The sequence below is a fragment of the Apodemus sylvaticus genome, chromosome 3 (assembly GCF_947179515.1).
Source record: "Apodemus sylvaticus chromosome 3, mApoSyl1.1, whole genome shotgun sequence".
In the NCBI taxonomy this organism is placed as follows: Eukaryota; Metazoa; Chordata; class Mammalia; order Rodentia; family Muridae; genus Apodemus; species Apodemus sylvaticus.
Genome location: NC_067474.1, coordinates 95,980,969 through 95,998,772, shown reverse-complemented (window position 1 = coordinate 95,998,772; position 17,804 = coordinate 95,980,969). Strand labels below are relative to the sequence as shown.

The 17,804-nt window shown below is 44.4% G+C and overlaps 1 protein-coding gene across 1 annotated transcript in view; it reads left to right on the top strand.

Moving 5' to 3' along the window:
- Nucleotides 1-14,112, top strand: part of Ttc39b (tetratricopeptide repeat domain 39B) — a 105,198-nt gene extending 91,086 nt beyond the window's left edge. Inside the window, exons 18-20 of the mRNA XM_052176690.1 lie at nucleotides 2,144-2,261; nucleotides 4,608-4,724; nucleotides 7,267-14,112. Of these exons, the coding sequence (XP_052032650.1) occupies nucleotides 2,144-2,261; nucleotides 4,608-4,724; nucleotides 7,267-7,357 (326 nt within the window). The 3' untranslated portion in view covers nucleotides 7,358-14,112. The remainder of the gene's footprint in view (nucleotides 1-2,143; nucleotides 2,262-4,607; nucleotides 4,725-7,266) is intronic.
- The last annotated feature ends 3,692 nt before the right edge of the window (nucleotides 14,113-17,804 follow it).

Sequence of the window (17,804 nt, the reverse complement as noted above, 5' to 3'; positions counted from 1 at the left end):
CCTACCGTAGTGGCTGGGCATGGTGGGTAAAGGTTGGTCATCCACACAGGGTGCTCAGCCTAGATATGAGAGCGTACTTGGGCACGCTCAGCTTCGGTCGACATGCGGTATTAATTTCTGTACTGTTCCCTTTGGAAGTCTAAACAAATCCATCATGTGCCCAGAAGTTGGCAGCAGATCCACTTTGTCTATCCTTGCAGTTAATTTGTGTGGCGACATTATATAGCAAACAGAATCAGTTCCATGAAGGGATTGCAGTCTGGTGGCCTTTCACGTTTCAGTCAGCTTCCACGTTTCCTGCTTGGTCGTTCTAGCAAGTTTCTAAAATACGCAGCATAGATATTTTTGTAGTTTTCAAGTTTTCTTCTTTCTTGGCCTTCCCACAGTTAGGACACTGGCAGCCTCACTGTTCTGCACACACGCTTGGGCGCCGTTACCATGATTTAAAAAGAAAAAAAAAACATTTTTCAAACAGTCTTATTCTCTCTCTCTCTCTCTCTCTCTCTCTCTCTCTCTGTGTGTGTGTGTGTGTGTGTAAGAGGACATTTTGTGGCACTGGTACTTTTCTTCCACTATGTGGGTCCTTGGGATCAAACCCAGGTCATCGTGCTTAGTGCCACTCGCCCTCACCCGCAGAGACACACTGCCTTGTGGCAGTGATTTTTTTTTTTTAAGTTCCAATTGAAGATGGAAACTATTGAAATCTTCCTCTTTCATGAGACTTTGCATCATGACAGGGGTGTGACAGACAGTGTCCTGTGGTCACAGGAAACTGCGGCTTTGCCTCTGAGGTTTGTGTAGGATGTGGAATGTGAACCCTTCTGTTGAATGGCTAACTTAAGATCCCCACAGAGTGACTTTACTGGTTTTTCAACGGTAGTTGTCTGTGGCACCTCAAAAACCATCATTCATTGAGCAAGCAGATGTTGTCACAACACAAATGGTCAGAAAACTGCTTCTCAAAGTTCAATACGATATACGCAGCAGTGACACTAAAATCCAGTGTCTGGTGTGTGTCTGAAGACTTTGGGCTGAAGGCTGACTGACCTGCATCTCAGACATCTCTGAGAGGAGCCTGGGCTGGGGCTGGGCGGCCGTAGGGAAAGGCTAGAGGTGTTGATATCTGTGCGTTTTCTATAGATATCTACTTGACAGTTGTCACTGGTGAGGCCTGAGGCTTGACCCCAAAGCATGAGACTTTGAATCTGGGGACTTTCAGCATCTAGTCATTTCCCTTTGCCACCCCTGCACACTGTTGTCACAGCCTGAGATGTGTAAATTAGCAGTCTGTCTTGGAAACGCTTCTTCACATGTCACTTGCAAAGAAAAAAGCAGGAAAGCCTTCATGCATGGAGCACGTGGCATGGTACCTTTGTCACATAGCCACCGCACCATGCCATGCGGCTCACACTGCTCAGTACCGCCCAAACCGAGCTGCAGACGCCACTGCAGACGCCCGGGCCCAGCAGGGGAAGGAGCCCCTGGATATTCTCTGGGAGCACAGGAAGTCAAGGGGACTTTGAGTGCCTTTCCTGTGTTTCAGAACCATTTCACAGCATAATTTCCCCCCAAAAGAACATAACCTGGGAGAACTGATAGGTTGTAAACATAATGATCTGGAAGAGAGGTTTCTGCTTCCTGCATTTTGAACGGGTGGGAGGCCATCTGCTTTTCCATATGGAAGTGCTCTCCTCTCCTGCACCGGCGCCAGCAGATTTAGAAGCCAAAACAACAGGAGCAGACAGCCTGGTTCCTCCTCCTCTACCTCTGAGAGAATTAATGAAGCTCATTCTTTATTTAGAGTTCAGATTTCCTGTCTTAGCTAAGGCCACAAAATTCAGAATGACCACCTGAAAAATCTGCCTGTGAGCTCACATAATAAATGCTGGCGAATGCGTGAGTTCAGCGGCCTTCTCACAAGTGTGTCCACTGTGTCGTGAGTTAATGAACATGGTTTTGAATGGTCCCCCTAGAACCTCACATCAGCTGGTTTTCCTCTCAGTTCGGATTTCTTTGAAAATGTTCTCGGGCTGGAGGAGGAGGGCAGCCCAGAGTACCTGCCTCGCATGGGCTCCAGCATCCATCCCAGACACCCCGAAAACAATGGGCTTCCCCCCCTTTTGTTTATGCTTCTTGTTTTAAGACTTCACTGACTACTCTGTGGATGATGAATGCTTGGTGAAACTCCTGAAGGGATGCTGCCTCAAGAACTTACAGCGGCCCTTGCAAGCTGAGCTGTGCTTCAACCATGTTGTGGAAAGGTAAGAGCCCGCCTGAGGACGGATTGTGGCTTCCGGGGAATCTGTGGACAGAGGGATGCGCCAAGCCTTTATCCTCATGAACACAGCTACAGTTTGCTTGGAATATGGCTTTAGGTATTTCTGTTCAGTGTTTAAAGATGACCACAAAATGTAAACGTATACCCGGCTGACAGTCGCTCAGCACTGGCAGTGAACTGCTGAGCCTCTCAAAGTCTCTTGGTCTCTATCCTTTCTTCTCTCGGTGTGTGTGGGGTGTGCACATATTGCATTCATTTTTCAGCACATATTCTTTCTCACCAGATGACAGAGACAGCATTACCTAGAGGTGAGTGTCCCCGCATGGTAATTTGACAGGGAAGAAAGTTGATAAATACAACTCCTTGTCTTTCCTCAAAGGGTATTTCTTCTGTGTATGGTGATCTATTTTTAAAAGCAATGACAGCACGGTTCTGATACTTTTCAGAGAGTTGGGGTGGGGAATGAATGCCTGTCAATAAACTGGTAGCCACTGTGCTCCCTAATGGCTGTAACTCCTCACTGTGCAGTGTGGCTCCTTGTAGCCACTGTGCTCCCTACCAGCTGTAACTCCTCACTGTGCAGTGTGGCTCCTTGTAGCCACTGTGCTCCCTACCAGCTGTAACTCCTCACTGTGCAGTGTGGCTCCTTGTAGCCACTGTGCTCCCTACCAGCTGTAACTCCTCACTGTGCAGTGTGGCTCCTTGTAGCCACTGTGCTCCCTAATGGCTGTAACTCCTCACTGTGCAGTGTGGCTCCTTGTAGCCACTGTGCTCCCTACCAGCTGTAACTCCTCACTGTGCAGTGTGGCCCAGTAGCAGGGCTCTCTACTATTTCTCATAAAGAATCTGGAAGCTGCATCTAATGTCAGATCTCCTGGTTTTTAAACATGGGCTCAGTATTTTTGAAAAGACTGCAAGCCAAGACGATGGAGGCCATCCAATGTGCCACTTGCTGCCTCTTTCCCGTATCACGTGCCTTTCCATTAACAGCCACTTGGACTCCTTCCTCAGGACAGAATTTATGAGAATGCAGGACACAATATCTAGTTCCCTAATAAGGTAATTTGGTGAACAGACCAAAGAAGTGTATGTGCAGTTCTGGTTTATTAGCATTTTCATAATGCTCAAGGGCAGGCCACCACAGTGGCTATGTGAGCCGCTTGCTTCATTTAGTTGAATCTCCCAAGGAATAATTTACCTGTGTGTTTTACAATTGTGAAATCACCTTGAGTGGGGTTAGGCTGAAGAAGGGACCCCCCACACCGCTTCCCTCGGCGTCTGCCCAGGCCGCTCTCACGTTATACCATTGCTCCACAGTCTTGGATCTCTAGAGCAATGTACATTTGAAATACAAGTTTCTGTGAGGACTGCCCTCTTGGTTGTTAATTTCCAAAGAGATGTATTTTGTTTTTTTCTTCGAGTCAGGATGACAGGCAAAAAGTCATCTCTGTCTTGTCCCTTGCCAGCAAGTGAGTTTCTTCTAATCTGCCCTTTCTCCAAAGGATGGACCCTGTATTCCAAGGTTAAGCTCCAGCCCCCTGATTTCCATGGGTTTAGGGCTTCACCTCCTGCATGGCCACCGAGACACAAAGTCCCAGGTCTCTACAGACCCCACGTCTGCTTCCACACAACTGTCTCACTCTTACTTCTCTTCGGCATCTGAGAGTAGTTTTGGTTATAGCCTGGGACTAGACAAGTCAGCAAACAGAGTAGCCGTTCATAAAGGAAACTGTAGGACATCAGATTGCATTTTGTACTTTGGATAATGAGTATGTTTTTATGCATCTATCTGTCACCAACAGTGAAAAATCTATTATAGTTAGAGCTACAGAAACAGTTTGATCTACATTTAAAACGCAGTTTGTTACTCAAGCTTTTTCCTGAGCATCTAGTTTTTATAATGATGCTGGAATAAGACTTCTAGCTACCTAGTCACTGACATTTTGAAGACTTCTAAGACTTAAGTAGGAAGGAAACTGATGCTTAGTCAAACACAAAACCAGTGCAACTTCCTTATTCCTAGATTTATAATCACACACTCATGAAGTTGATCTTGTTGACTCTGGGTTCATCTTGGTGAAGGTCTGTGTGTGTTGATCTGCTGAGAGGTCGTGCTGTACCAGTGCTGGCCTTACCCTAAGGAACAGATTAGTGTATGAATGCGTACTTCATCCCATATGTTGTTAAGCATTGTAACTGTGAGGCAGCAGCCTTCCTCTCATGAGAGTCTCGTAGTCTCGATGTGGTCTGGGAATGAAGAATGATGTGTGTTTCAGGTGAACTTTTTGTGTCTTTTAAGACTTAATTGAGTTTTCATTTGCTCTTTTAGTGAAAAGCTGCTGAAGTATGACCACTATCTGGTGCCATTCACTCTATTTGAGTTGGCATTTTTGTATAAAAGCCAAGGGGAAATTGACAAGGCCATAAAGGTCCTAGAGACTGCAAGGTGAGTACTGAAGGTAACTTGTCCTGTTGAAGTGTGAGGCATCACTGCTGTTGCAACAGCAGCAGTGACTCTGTATTCCTTAAAGCCAGTGAGCTAAGGCAGGGTCAGCGTGGTTCCTTTTGCTAATGTAGGCTGTGGCCTGTGCTGGAATCGTGCTGTTTCCTGCCGTAGCCCATTGCTCTGTGGCTGCCTGGAGATGTGATTGTGTGCACCTAGCTAGCCGACCAGTGTCAGCTCCTTCTTGTCTGTATCAGGAGTCAGCACACTGTTCTTCAGATGACCAAGCAGTAGGTATTTTGTTCTGTGAATGGGCATTGGCTTTATAAGGTGTCCATTGACAGCACTTGATATATTGTATGTCCCTGTAATGTGGAAGGGAAGGGAAGAATGGGTGTGTTCAGGCTGGTCTTTGGGTCATAGTTTTCTGACCAACAAATATTGTCATGTAAGTCATAGCTGCCATTTCTGAAGAACTTCTGATGACGTGACACTCTTTCCCTGCATTCATTTCTTTCCTTCTATGACAGGTCTTTTGTCATTTCTGCTAGATAGTGACTCAGACTTGTGGTCATGGCCCACTTTCAGCAAGACAAAGCCCCGTAGTCCTTTTGGAACAGTTGGGGTAGTGGAGAAAGAATGCCATGCAAACTCTAGGTCAGTTGGGTGTAGTAGCTCACACACACACACACACACACACACATACACACACACACGCATAATCCCTATTCTAATCCCAGGCAGTAGGAACATTGCCACAAGCGTGAGGCCAGCCTGGGCTACAAAGTGACAAGAGGTCATCAGCTAAGAACATTCAAATGTGAGATGGCAAACTTTTGGAAATCGTAAGAATGGGTGCCAGTGGGTGCAGCTGCCAAACAGCATAAGACTGGAACTATAGAAGTCACGTGTGACCCTGACAGGTAGACAGAGCAACAGGCTCAGCTACCAGAAGGGCCTAGGGATGCTAGCTATGAACAGACTGGCATTTGGAGGAAGATGGCTTAGGGATGGGGTACCACCAGGTGCTTCTTACAGGAGAAACGGACAATGCAGGAAGAAGCCCCTTTCACAGGTACCATGCTAGGTCTGAAAGATCACTGCTGTTTCGGCTGTGACATCTGTACATCCTCAGGTGAAGCTGTGGGCGTGGCGTGGTGAACACTGCTGCCTCAGACTGTCACTGTTGGAACACAGTCAGCTCACAAAGACAGCTCTCTAGTCAAAAAGCTGGCAATGCCACCACTAACCCAGGCAGACATAAGCACGCTCAGTTGAGGATGGGCTTTTCAGAGTGGCCAGGGTCTAGCCAGACACTGAGAAAATATTCAGTTATTCTTTGATAAATCTTAGTAACAGGTTTATTTTAATCTGTGACTACCAGAATATATCACACTCATCAAACTTACCAAGAAAGTGTTAAAAAAAAAAAAAAGAAGGCAAGGGAGTGAGGAATAGAAAGAAACACTGCTTCAGAGGAGGCCTCAGCTGCCTGCCTGCCAAGGCAGTATGTGAAACCAGGAAACCCAGATCGATGCTGCCCTGGCTACCTTGCCAGTTGCTAACAATTCTAGTGAGGAGAAGTCATGAATGTCTTAAGTCCGTGTCTTAGTTAGGGTTTCCATTGCTGTGAAGTGACTTACAAAGGAAAACATTTAACTGGGGATCGCTGACTGTTTTCAGAGGTTTGTGGCAGGAGGCATGGTGGCACCAGGCAGACATGATACTGGAGAAGTGTCTTGAGACTTCTATATCCTGATCCGCAAGGCAGCAGGAAGAGAGACACTGGGCTTGGCTTGAGCATTTGGAAACCTCCCAGTGACACACTTCCTCCACAGGCCACACCTCCTAAGAGTGGCTCTCCCTTTGGGCCCATGGGGACCATTTTCATTCAAACCACCACAGTCAGATTTTTCAAGTAATCTTTGGATTTTCGTTCATGTTTCTGGGGATTGAGCCGAGTCTCTGTGTGCCCGGCACGTTCTCTCCTACTGTTCCCTCCCTCGCCTCTCATTGTGTACCACCCTGAGCCGTCTTCGCCCCTCTGACACTGGTCTAATTGACTCATTAGTGATGAAATCACTGAGACCTTACATGAGAACTGGAATAAATGGTTTTGGGATCATGGGGAAACCCCGCTGTCTTTGTTGGGATAACCGTGTGGGTTTCCAGGTATGTTTATTCTGTTGAATAATGGGTTGGGTTGTTCATAATTATTATGTTATATGAACCTGCCTTAATGTTTTCCTCTTAAATATGGAAGTTGAGCTATGTAGCAATACTTAACAAAATATGCCATGCCCTCATGATCGCTATAGCTGTGGTCTGGCGGTTAGAATGTTCTGCTCAAAGTATGACCTCTTAAATCATCACGGGGAAGCCAGGAATGCAGACTCACTGTTCACTTGGCCCACAGAAAGAGTCCACCGATGCATGTTAGAGTTAGAAAATAGCAGGCGATCAGAGGGAGGCAGAGGAAGGGAGGTGGCGCCCTGCTGGGCAGAATAAATGCTGACTGTACAATTTTATCACTCATTGTCTTCAGAAACAACTACAAAGATTACTCGCTGGAGTCCAGACTACACTTCAGAATTCAAGCAGCTCTTCATCTCTGGAAGAAACCTTCCTCAGACTGACTGGAACACACAGGATGGAATCTTCTCCCCCGGTTAACACGGACTCTGGCTACGGAGATCAGTCCTGTCAAGGTGGAACCATGATCCTTCAAATAAGAAACAGAAATCCTGTTGTCAGGCACTTCCTGTCACCAGAGTGGCGTACAGTCTACATATTTTCCCCTATGGAATGACATTCAATACTACATAGAAATTCTTATACTCTGCCTTTAAGAAGAATTTCAATTGAGGGGGGTGAAGTCTTTTAAAAGACTAGCAGGAACAATAAAGCCTAGTTAGATTATTTATTTTTTTAATGTAAAAATTAATATTGTTCAAATAGCAAATGGCTTTATCAGCTGAGCCATTTTTAGATTGGCTTGTCCTTTAAACTTCAGAGATATTTTACTGCTGTTTAAATCTCAGAGAGTAAATAAATATCACATCTATAATAATATAACAGTGGGTTTCTGGAGATTCTGGAAGAGGGATGTGGAGGGTAAAGTATTCCTTTGCAGAAGGGACTCATACCTCAGCAAGATGTTACAGATGTAAGTTGGGATTTACAGTCCTTTCATTGGTTGAAGGTGTGGTATTTTTCAGAAACTATACTGTATTTGAATGTGCTCATAGCAAAGCCAATAATAGCATTCAATCATAGAGACATTTCTTATGTATCTAAGGGAGGAGAAAGCTGTATCTTAGAACTAACTCCCTAACTGTAGCACTGAAGCCTGGAACACAGGCTTCCCTTACGTTTCCTTCTTATAGGAAGGAAAAATGCCTGTGGCTTTAAATGATACCTAAAATATCAGTGATTTTTTTTTAATAGTCATGATGCTGCTGCCCCAATACTCATGGTTCCTTTTAAATATCTGGGCTGCATTTTGGTTCGCTGAGTAGGAAACAGAATCTGAGCATGAGCAGATGCTTTTCTGGAGTCCCCACAACTGTCAATCACCATTTGTGAATAAGAAAGAACTTCCTCATTTTGTGAAATAGAAAAAGAACAGGTGTCTTTAAAGTTCCCTTTGAATTTTATAACTGTGAGTCTGTGTATTAGACATTTTCAACAATGTTTAGCATTAATCCAAACCCTTCTCACTAGAATATAGTTTTTTTCCAACTCCTCCCTCTCCTCCCAATCAACGTCCTGTTAACAGTACGTGTTACAGCTGAGGGCCAGATTCCATCCAGTGACAAAACCCAGTTAATGACTCCATGAACCTGGGTTTTTGTCTCATTTCTATTATTTCCAAGACCAGGAACTCATCTAGACGGTAGATGGCTCTACCTTTCCTAGACAGAGCCCCAAGTTTGTAGTTTGCTGTCTCTCTCTGTTGGTTAATAGTTAACAACATAATGCAAATAACTTACCCTTTCTAAGACTTGGGTTTCTAGTGGGAGTGGCAAACCCCTCCCACTAGCCCTCCCTGCCCGAGGCCTCAGGAGATGGTGCATTTGGTAGCTTCCTGTACGCTGGGAAAGTTACAAGTGAGATGGTAGGTACTATGGCCTGGTGCATGGATTACGGTCCCTCTAGTGTCCGCTGAGTCTTTGGTCTCTGCTCTACAATGAGATGCATCAGAGCATTCAGGACCTTTCCGTTTATTTACTTACTTACCACTTAGCTCAGACAGTGGCCCAGACTGTAGAGTTGCTCCTGCTGTCCTGTCCCCCACTGCTGTTCCCCATGCTCAGCCGACTCTAGTGTCGTGTTACTTAAGGTGCCATTTCTAGATCAACACTGAGGAAGTAATTTTTTGAGGAAGGTGATTAATACATTTTGAGTCAGAGGACCATCCCTTCAGATAACACAGAAGCAGATATCATTATATCTCATTAATATGAATCACACATCTAGCTACAGATAGAAGGGGAAATAAATTGTCATAAGCTGTAGAAATATATTTAATAATTATATATATCTTGGAAGAAAAGTTTATAAATTCTTTAGAAGAGCTTTGATAACATTTTAAAAACACAATGTATTCATACTATTAAAGAATGTGGTGGAGTGTGGTGGTACACACTGTTAATTCTAGCATTTGGGAGGCAGGGGCAGGCAGATCTCTGAGTTTGAGGCCAGCCTGGTCTATTTATTCAAAACCGAAACCAACCAAACCAAAAGAATATCCTTATTTTGTGAGAAACTATCAAAGCTCATGGTCTGTAAATTCCCATTCTGATATAAAATGAAAAAAAAATTAGCTAAAAATGACTATTTTAGGGACTGGAGGGTGGCCCAGCAGTTAAGGATACTTTCTCTGCTTTTCCAGAGGAGCAGTGTTTGCTTCCTAGCACCCATGTCAGACTGCTCTCAATTGTCTGTAATTCCAGAAGCTCTGACCTCTGTAGACGCCCAACACACATGGCATGATTCACAGAGAAACACGTATACACAGAAGGGCAGATAAATATCTTTTAAATGACTACTTTTACATTATCAAACAAATTTACCTGTACTATTATATTTTCTTTTGTGGTTTTCTTTTGTTTTTGTTACTCAGATTCTCTCTGTCAGCAGTGTGGACCATCTGTCCAGTGACTTTATAAATGCTGCAGTAGAATTAATACCACAGAACTTTGTCATTTTCTGTCATGTTCCAGAGACTGCACTGGCACCATTTTCTTAGGATGTTTGTAAGAGTCACCTTTTAAAAACTGATCTATGATTTAGGATGTTTTGTGGAGAACAAGCACCTAAGAGACTAATCGGACTAAGAGAAAGATTATCTAATCATCTTTCTGAGGCCACGGGGAGGAGGCTGCGTTTCCAGTATGTCTGATTGCACTTTCTGTAGCCACAGCAAAGGCCGCATTCTGATTGGTGCTTTGTAAATGTCAGGAATGTATTTCAGAGCCTTGGGAAGGTTCCTCATTTCTGCTGGAGAGTTAGTGGACGGATAACTACACCAACTCCCAGTTGGAATCCACCAACTGACCACTCGCTCTGCTGCATTCAGGAGTTGTTTCCACGTTACACTGCAGACAGTGAACTGGCTTTCCGCCTGTTCTGAGGACAGGAGGAGTCAAATAGGTAGGAGCTAAGGGAGATACATTTCAGATTCCTGGGTGGGAAGGAAGGACAGTCTGCAGCCATTACAGCAATCCAGTAATCCCACCAGCTCCTTGGGAAAGGAGTGAACTCAGCAGTTCTGAGCGGCTGCCATCCCTCCCTGGTCTGTGTGTCTGTCTGGGCTAATTGAATTGGAGGTCAGCTCATTCTACAGTGCTTTGATCAGGGTCTAATATCTGAGGTCTTGAAAGGTAAAAAGCAGGTACCCCCTCTTCCAATAGAAGAGCATGTTCCCTGTCTGTCAGTCTGCTGTGATGGGCACTCACAGCAGCTGCTGTTATATTTGTTGTGGTCTGGTCATCTGTCCTGTGCTGTCTGTTCTGGGTAGATCCTTGTTAGTAGAGCCCCGCTCCCTGGTCAGTAAAAATAATTGAAAAAATCTTTATGATCAAGGGAAGAATTAATTCTGGAATAATTCTGGTTACATTTCTCGACATTTTGTTTTTCCTGTTTAATTTTCTTTTAACCACTGGTCTGCCAGCCTTGTATTCCTGACTTGCCAGTTCTGGTCCGTTCAGTTGGAATGCATTAACTATAATGAAGTCATTGAAATCTTTATTTATCAGGTCTGGAATGGATCTTAGAGAATTGTGTTGTTCTTTTCAGACTTTGAGCGTGTTGGGTCTTCTGTTCTCTGTCTCTTGTCATCTGTGGCTGCTACCCTCTTAAAGTGGCCATGGCCAGAGAACCTTCTTGCCTGCAGCAGTCTGTAAACACTTCCTGGGTTCTTGCCCCCTGGCATTCTGGCATTTACCTGCTGTCTGCTGTGACTACCTGTTCCTCTCGCACCATCTTGTTTCAAGTATCTCTCAGTGGCTTTCTTTTTTCATCCTTTGCACTCAGCAGATGACATAGCTCCGTGGCTTGTTTGACCATTGGTCTTACCCACCTCATGCCTCTGTGAACTTCTTGTTTGCCATCTAAAGTCCTTATTTTTAAGATTACTAGCTTAGTCTCATTTTAGAAACTATCTTTGCATGTCACAGCTGTTGGGGTTGTAGAGATATTTGTAGATTTTATGAGTAAGACAATTTCTGAAAAATCCAGTGACCCTTTTGCCAGACTTTTGCATTATCGAAATGCTAACATTGACCCTCTTAGCTAGCCCAGTATACCACTTAAAGGTTGTTAGGCACAATTTATCCACTTAGGGCGTAACATGTAAAAGGTGACCTAACTAAATTTAAATAGTTTATGCCTTCCAGCTGCCTGTTGTGAATATTTTGAGTGTGTGTACCTAAGTGATATACATAGTACAAGTTTTAAACTCCTTAAGCATCTCTTGATTAGGAGCAGTGGTAGCTCTAATGTATCAATAGACTGGCCTTGGTAAGTAATATAACATAACCTGTATTGGATAGTCCTTCATGACCCTTAGGAGTGAAAGCACTTCTCCAAGTTGCTTTCTTCCTCGCAGCCCGACTGTCCACGTATTCCCTTTAGTGTCAGATGGCCCAGCCCCACCCCCTGCTCGCTCTTCTGGCATACTGTACATTTGCTGTTGGCTCTTGGGATTTTAGAATGCTGAACTTTTGAAATATAAGGTAAAAGGCACATCAGACCTTATCATCATGGAAGGCAGACTTCACATTGGGTGGTTCTCTCTGATCTGGACAGCCTTTCACATGGGGGACAATTTAAATCCACGCCCGTCCGTTTATAAAACCTCGTTGCTGCAGGAGAGAGCAGCAAGAAGAGCTCTTCCATGTATTGAGATGGCTGAGCAGGTTCTCAGCCTGAACCATGCAGAAGGATGCGTAGACTTAGCCTCAGAGAACGGCCCAGCTGTTCCCTTCTAATTGCACTGTGTATGGAGACAGGTTCAGCACAGTATCGCTGCAGCAGGACTTGCACTCAAAGATCAAAGCAGCTGCCTCACTGTGTTTAAATAATAAAGAATGTCTGCACATGCGTACAGGGTGAATTTTATTTTATTTTATTTTTTTTTTTTTTGTGGTGCTAGAAATGGACCACCGAGGGCTGGTGTAGGTCTTGTAAGAGCTCTACGCTTGAGCCACGTCGTCAGCCCCAGGTTGAATATTGAATAGGAAAAGTCAAGGTGTGTTAATATCAAACTCACTGACAGTAAGTGCACAGTGCACCTTAGCCCAGCAGCTCTTAGTGTATAATTCAGAGGATACATTTAGGGGACATTTAGTGCATTTAATTTTGTTGCACATTAACTTTTCTTATTTAAAAAAAATTTAAGGACTTTGAATTAAGTCTCCGTAGTTTGTGTACCAAAAGAAAATAACAAAAATTGCTTTCAGTGGAACGTAACTGGTCAGAGTATCTGAATAACTGAACATATTAAGGAATATTACTTACATTTGTTTAGGAAGGAATTGCTTATTCTGAGTTTGAAGGCATGGACCATTCCACTTGAGGGATTACGCATACACACATTTACTTCAGTCTTATCTTAATGGAGCAGGATACCCAGACAGGCCAGTTTTGGAGCTAGTAAATGAGTATAAATAGTTTTCATAAATTCCCGTTTTTCCTGAAGTAATTTCCCCACACAGTAGGCAGTTAAGTGTTGTCGGTACAGCTCTTCCCTTGCCCACCCTTGTTCCTACACCAGGGTTACTGGCACCAGTGCCAGGTAAGCACTGGGCCACTGAGCACACAGCCCAAGAGATTTATTTTTAAGGAAGTAACTTACGCAAAAGAGAGAGATGATGGTAAACATTTTAAGTCTCAGGCTTTGGGTTCTGTTGGGTCCAGATTGCCCGAGACTTAGAGTGCGTCTCACCGGCTCGTGCTCTACAGAAAAGTACTTACAGTGTTGTGCTCTGTCACTGCCTGGGAATTCCAGAGCCAGGTCCTCACCGCTTCCATCACTTTCCCCTTTTGTTTACTGTTGGCATCGGAACACCTGAGTGAGTGTCAGCTGTCTCTTTATAGATTACTATTTTAAAATATTTATTTCAGATGTTCATAGAATGCTCAATTTTTTGATGCAAGTTATTTACAAAGGCAAATATATATATTTAATAATTGAGATATATTATTTTATTGCACAGCTTATTTTCCAAAGCAAATTTACTTTGTAGATGTTTGTCTTTTGAGGAGAAAAACAAATTTTTTTCTTTTGCCTCAAAATACAAATCATAAACCTGTCTTCTGTCATTAGTGACTCTTGTGATAATATTTGCTTTTCACTTATTTTGGATTTAGCAAAACGAAGGCATTTGTGAACCAGTTTGGAGTTGCCAGTTGACTCATTGCAGCTCCGGTCTGATGTTAGGATTCAGGGCCGTGCTGGTCAGATGTGGCAGTGTTTCCCTGCCTCCGTTTCCTCGCCTCACTGACTTGAGCGAGGCCTCTGTTAGTTCGTCTTCAGCAGTCAGTTTTACAGAGGAAAGCTTAGAACATCTGTCCGCTACTGAGTGGATTAGGTTCAGGTCCTGGAGAGGAGAGGAAAGAGACCAGCTAGAAAGCTTTCCATCAGTCAAGAAGGAAAAAGAAAAGTGCAAATGTAATGTTTTTGATGTAAACATTGTGTTCCCTGTGACTTTTAATGTGCTAATTTTGTTAATGTGATCACCTGTGATGTGTGAGTGCAGATAAAGATTTAATTTTCAACATGAAGACAACAGTTCCAGTTTCTATTTTTACTATTGAGACAGTTTTGAAAACAGATGTCATATTAAAAATTGTATTTTTAAGTGGAAATAAATCAATTTGAAAGTTAGTGTTTTCCTTTTCTTTCCTTTGTCCCATACAGAGGCTCTGTGTTATTAAATATATATTTAAGTTGCCAGATTGTTTTCAGAATTCTCTATTTTCCTATTGCTGTAACCAGTTTACCTACAGTGCGCAATTGAATTGTTATTTAAATAAATGACACGTGATGGGATTGCAGTCTTCTGCTTGGTCTACATGTGAAAGCAGGGCACAGCATCCATCCTGCTGGCCCTTCATTGTTGCGGTGTGGCCTTGGCTTCTTGGTGAGGCCTTTTTCTCCTCCCAACCCTAGGCAGGTGTGAAGGCCCTTTGTAAAGCGATGCTCTGGGCTGAGCCCTGGGCACAAAGAGAGAAGAGGGATGGATCATTTGTCCTGAGAGGGGTTGTGAACTCCTTTACCTTTGTGTATCTCTTTAGCATCCCAGCAGATTAACCTAAGTGCTGACACACCCAGGTGGAGCATTCACTGTCACAGAGTGGACACAGTACTGACCTTTGAAGAGCTCAGGCCTCCTTGTCAGCCCGAAAATGTAGCTTGCAGCGTTGCATGGATTCTGTCAGACCACAGGAGACTCCAGACTGAGGAGGAAAACCATGCTACTTGTTTACAGGACCACTCCCCTCTGCCCTCCATCCAGCGGGTGACACAGGGGCCGGCAGATGCTGCATCCCCAGGAGGTCTGTCATAGCCAAGTAAGCGCAAACCCAGAGCCTGGATGCTCCACAGTGGATGCCACGGAAACCTCTCTGTTCTTGTGAGAAAGACATCGTCTTTGTCACAGTGGACAGGAAATAAATCAGAAGTGTGCTCAGAAAGAAGATATTTTACTTTTATCTTGAAAGTTGATCTGGATCTGAGCACTTTACAAATGTCAGTCTAGAGCAAAGCTGGTTAGTGCCTTTTTTGGAAAGTAAAGAAAAGCCAGACTATAAAAACCCTGTGGAAGAGTCTCACAGTGGAGCAGAAGACACGGTCTTACAACAGAACCATTTTAAGAACTTTTACCCTGCAGCAAGGAGCCATTTGTTTTCATCAAGTCAGTGTAATGAGCTGGTAGTAGTTAGGAAAGGTAGTCCTGGGTGCCTGGTTGGACTTAGGCACATGGACAAGGGCAGAGCTGGAAGATCGGAGCCCGTGGCTAAAATCTAGCCAAGAAGTAATAACTGTGCAGCCCCCTACTTCCATGCATGCCCAGAAAAAAACCATAATGACCTACCAGAGTGTGGCATCCGGAGTTTGGCCCTGAACACTGGAAAAACGGGGTGATGCCAGCCAAGATGGGAGATGTGGCTCTGTGAGGACTTCAGGAGGAGATTCTGTAAAAGCACAGCTCTCACCTCCAAGGGACAAGAAATAGTTCATTCTGGAGCCAAACACAAGTGACCATGGCCCAGGAGCATGGGTTTACTTACCCCAAATCCCATGTGTCAATGAGGTAGCAATTTTATGAGCTTCTTATAGTAAGAGAACAGAGAAAGCCATAAATCAAGGTACTTTTCAAATACATTGGTGGATGCATGAGGTAGGCGGGTTATAGAAAGATGGGAGAGCTCTGTCATACATGTTAGATGCTGTCTGTTGGTGCACTTGGCCCTTTGATTACTGGAAAACTAGGTGGGTTTTTGTTGCAGTTGTTTTATCTTTTGTTGGTTTTGAATTTATTCCGAGGGTTGTTGGGGTTTTCGTGTGTGTGTGTGTGTGTGTGTGTGTGTTGTTTTTGTTCTTGTTTTTTCTTCTTTTAGGATGTTAGGTCCCACACAGATGTGGTCAAGGAAGGTGCTAAAGATGGACCAAGATGAATTATAATCAGGCTCTGGACTTAACATTCCAGCCTCTAACTGTGGTTAGAATTTAGGACTGGGGTTTGGGAGACTTGTTGATGCCATGGCACTACCAGGTGACTATGTGTCCAGGCTTCCTGCAAAGCTCTGATGGCACCCGCCACAGGCCTAGGAGCAGAAGAGCCTCACAATCCTAATGTTGAAAGAACCGGAGGCAGGCTAGCAGGGAGTGGGAGATGCCCCAGTTAGCTGGGGCGAAGACGGTCAAGACCCAAGATAGAGGAGGGATGTTAATTGGGCCTCCAAGAACAATTTATGAAAATCAAATACAGCCTTCAAACACAGCGAGGAGTTAAATATCCAGAAGCAATCCCCTTGTACAACTTGTAACACAAATGAATATGGACAGTGTTAATAGCGACAGTGAAGTGGCCAGTGAACGCAAGAATTACATCAGTGGCGGTGGAGTGGCAGCATTTATTTATTTTTTTAAAGAAATTTTTGCCTTTATTAGTTTTTTTTTTAAAGAAATTTTTTTAAAGTTTTTTTTTTTTTGAGTGGCAGCATTTATACAGCATCAGACTCAACCCCACGTTGAAAGAACTTGAGGCTCCCCCACCCAGTGGAAGGACAGAGTGTGACAACTTATCACCAAGAGGCTTCCCCCACCCAATCTCAGCACCCTTCATTTTCCACAGTAATAAGTTTTCTCAATACATCTTACAGAGCTCAGATAATGGGAAGAAAGCTCCCACTCAAAGGCAGCATATATGAAGCTGCTGTTTATAGCACTATTTTTGGTCAGCCTATCAAGCAGAACTACTGTTCACACAGTTGGGATCAGGAACTTTATTTATATTTAATTTATAACCAATTTATATTTAAATTGGTTCCCATCGGGAGCTATGAACAGACGTGTCACAAAATCGCCTGCTGCAGACACATGGCCTGTATGTCTTTCTGTCCCTCCTTAAGTAGACAGGAGAACTTTGGGTAGCATCTCTTGGGACAAATGTTTTCTTAAGGGACACCCTATGTTGGCTGGTCTTATGTCAGCTTGACAGCATCTAGAGTTCACCATTAAGATCTGGCTGTAAGGCATTTTCTTAGTGATTGATGGGAGAGGGCCCAGCCCATTGTGGGTGGGGCCATCCCTGGGCTAGTGGTCCTGGGTTCTATAAGAAAGCAGTCTGAGCAAGCCATGGGGAGCAAGGCAGGAAGCAGCACCCCTCCATGGTCTGCATCAGCGCCTGCCTCCAAGTTGCTGCCCTGCGTGAGTTCCTGTCCTGACTTCTTTCAGAGATGACTACAGTGTAGAAGTGTAAGCCCCAAAAGCCTTTTCTTCCTCTGCCTGTGGTCCTGGTGCTTCATTGCAGCAGTAGAGACCCTAAGACACACCCCTTCCAAGGCATCTCGCTGCCCGACTCTCCCCTACTCCATCCTCTCCTCCTTCTGAAACTGGCCTTCGGTGAGGCATCTAGGGCTTCTGTCTCTTTTCCCACACCTTTATTTAGGGGTGATGCCTTTTCTGTTCCTCCTCAGCCTTCTTGTTCTCAGTCACCACTCACAACTTCCACAAGGCATTGAGCAGCCACAGCCACAGCCTCAGTCACAGCCACAGCCACAGCTGAGGTTGAGTCTTCTCCCTCACGTAGAATCACATTCATTCTCTCACTACCAGCCTGAGAAGTGAGAGCTGCTGGGCTCATACGCGCACGGGGTGTGTGTGTGTGTGTGTGTGTGTGTGTGTGAGCTGATGTGCTTTGAGCTCAGTTTCCAGGTGATCCGAGCTGTTACCTGGGTGATTCAGACTCAGTGTCCATGGTGCTTACACCTGGAGAAAGGTCACCCTTTCTCACATCAGCACACACTGTTCTTCCGCAGTTCCTTTCCCTGTGGTTGCTTTGCTTTTAAACA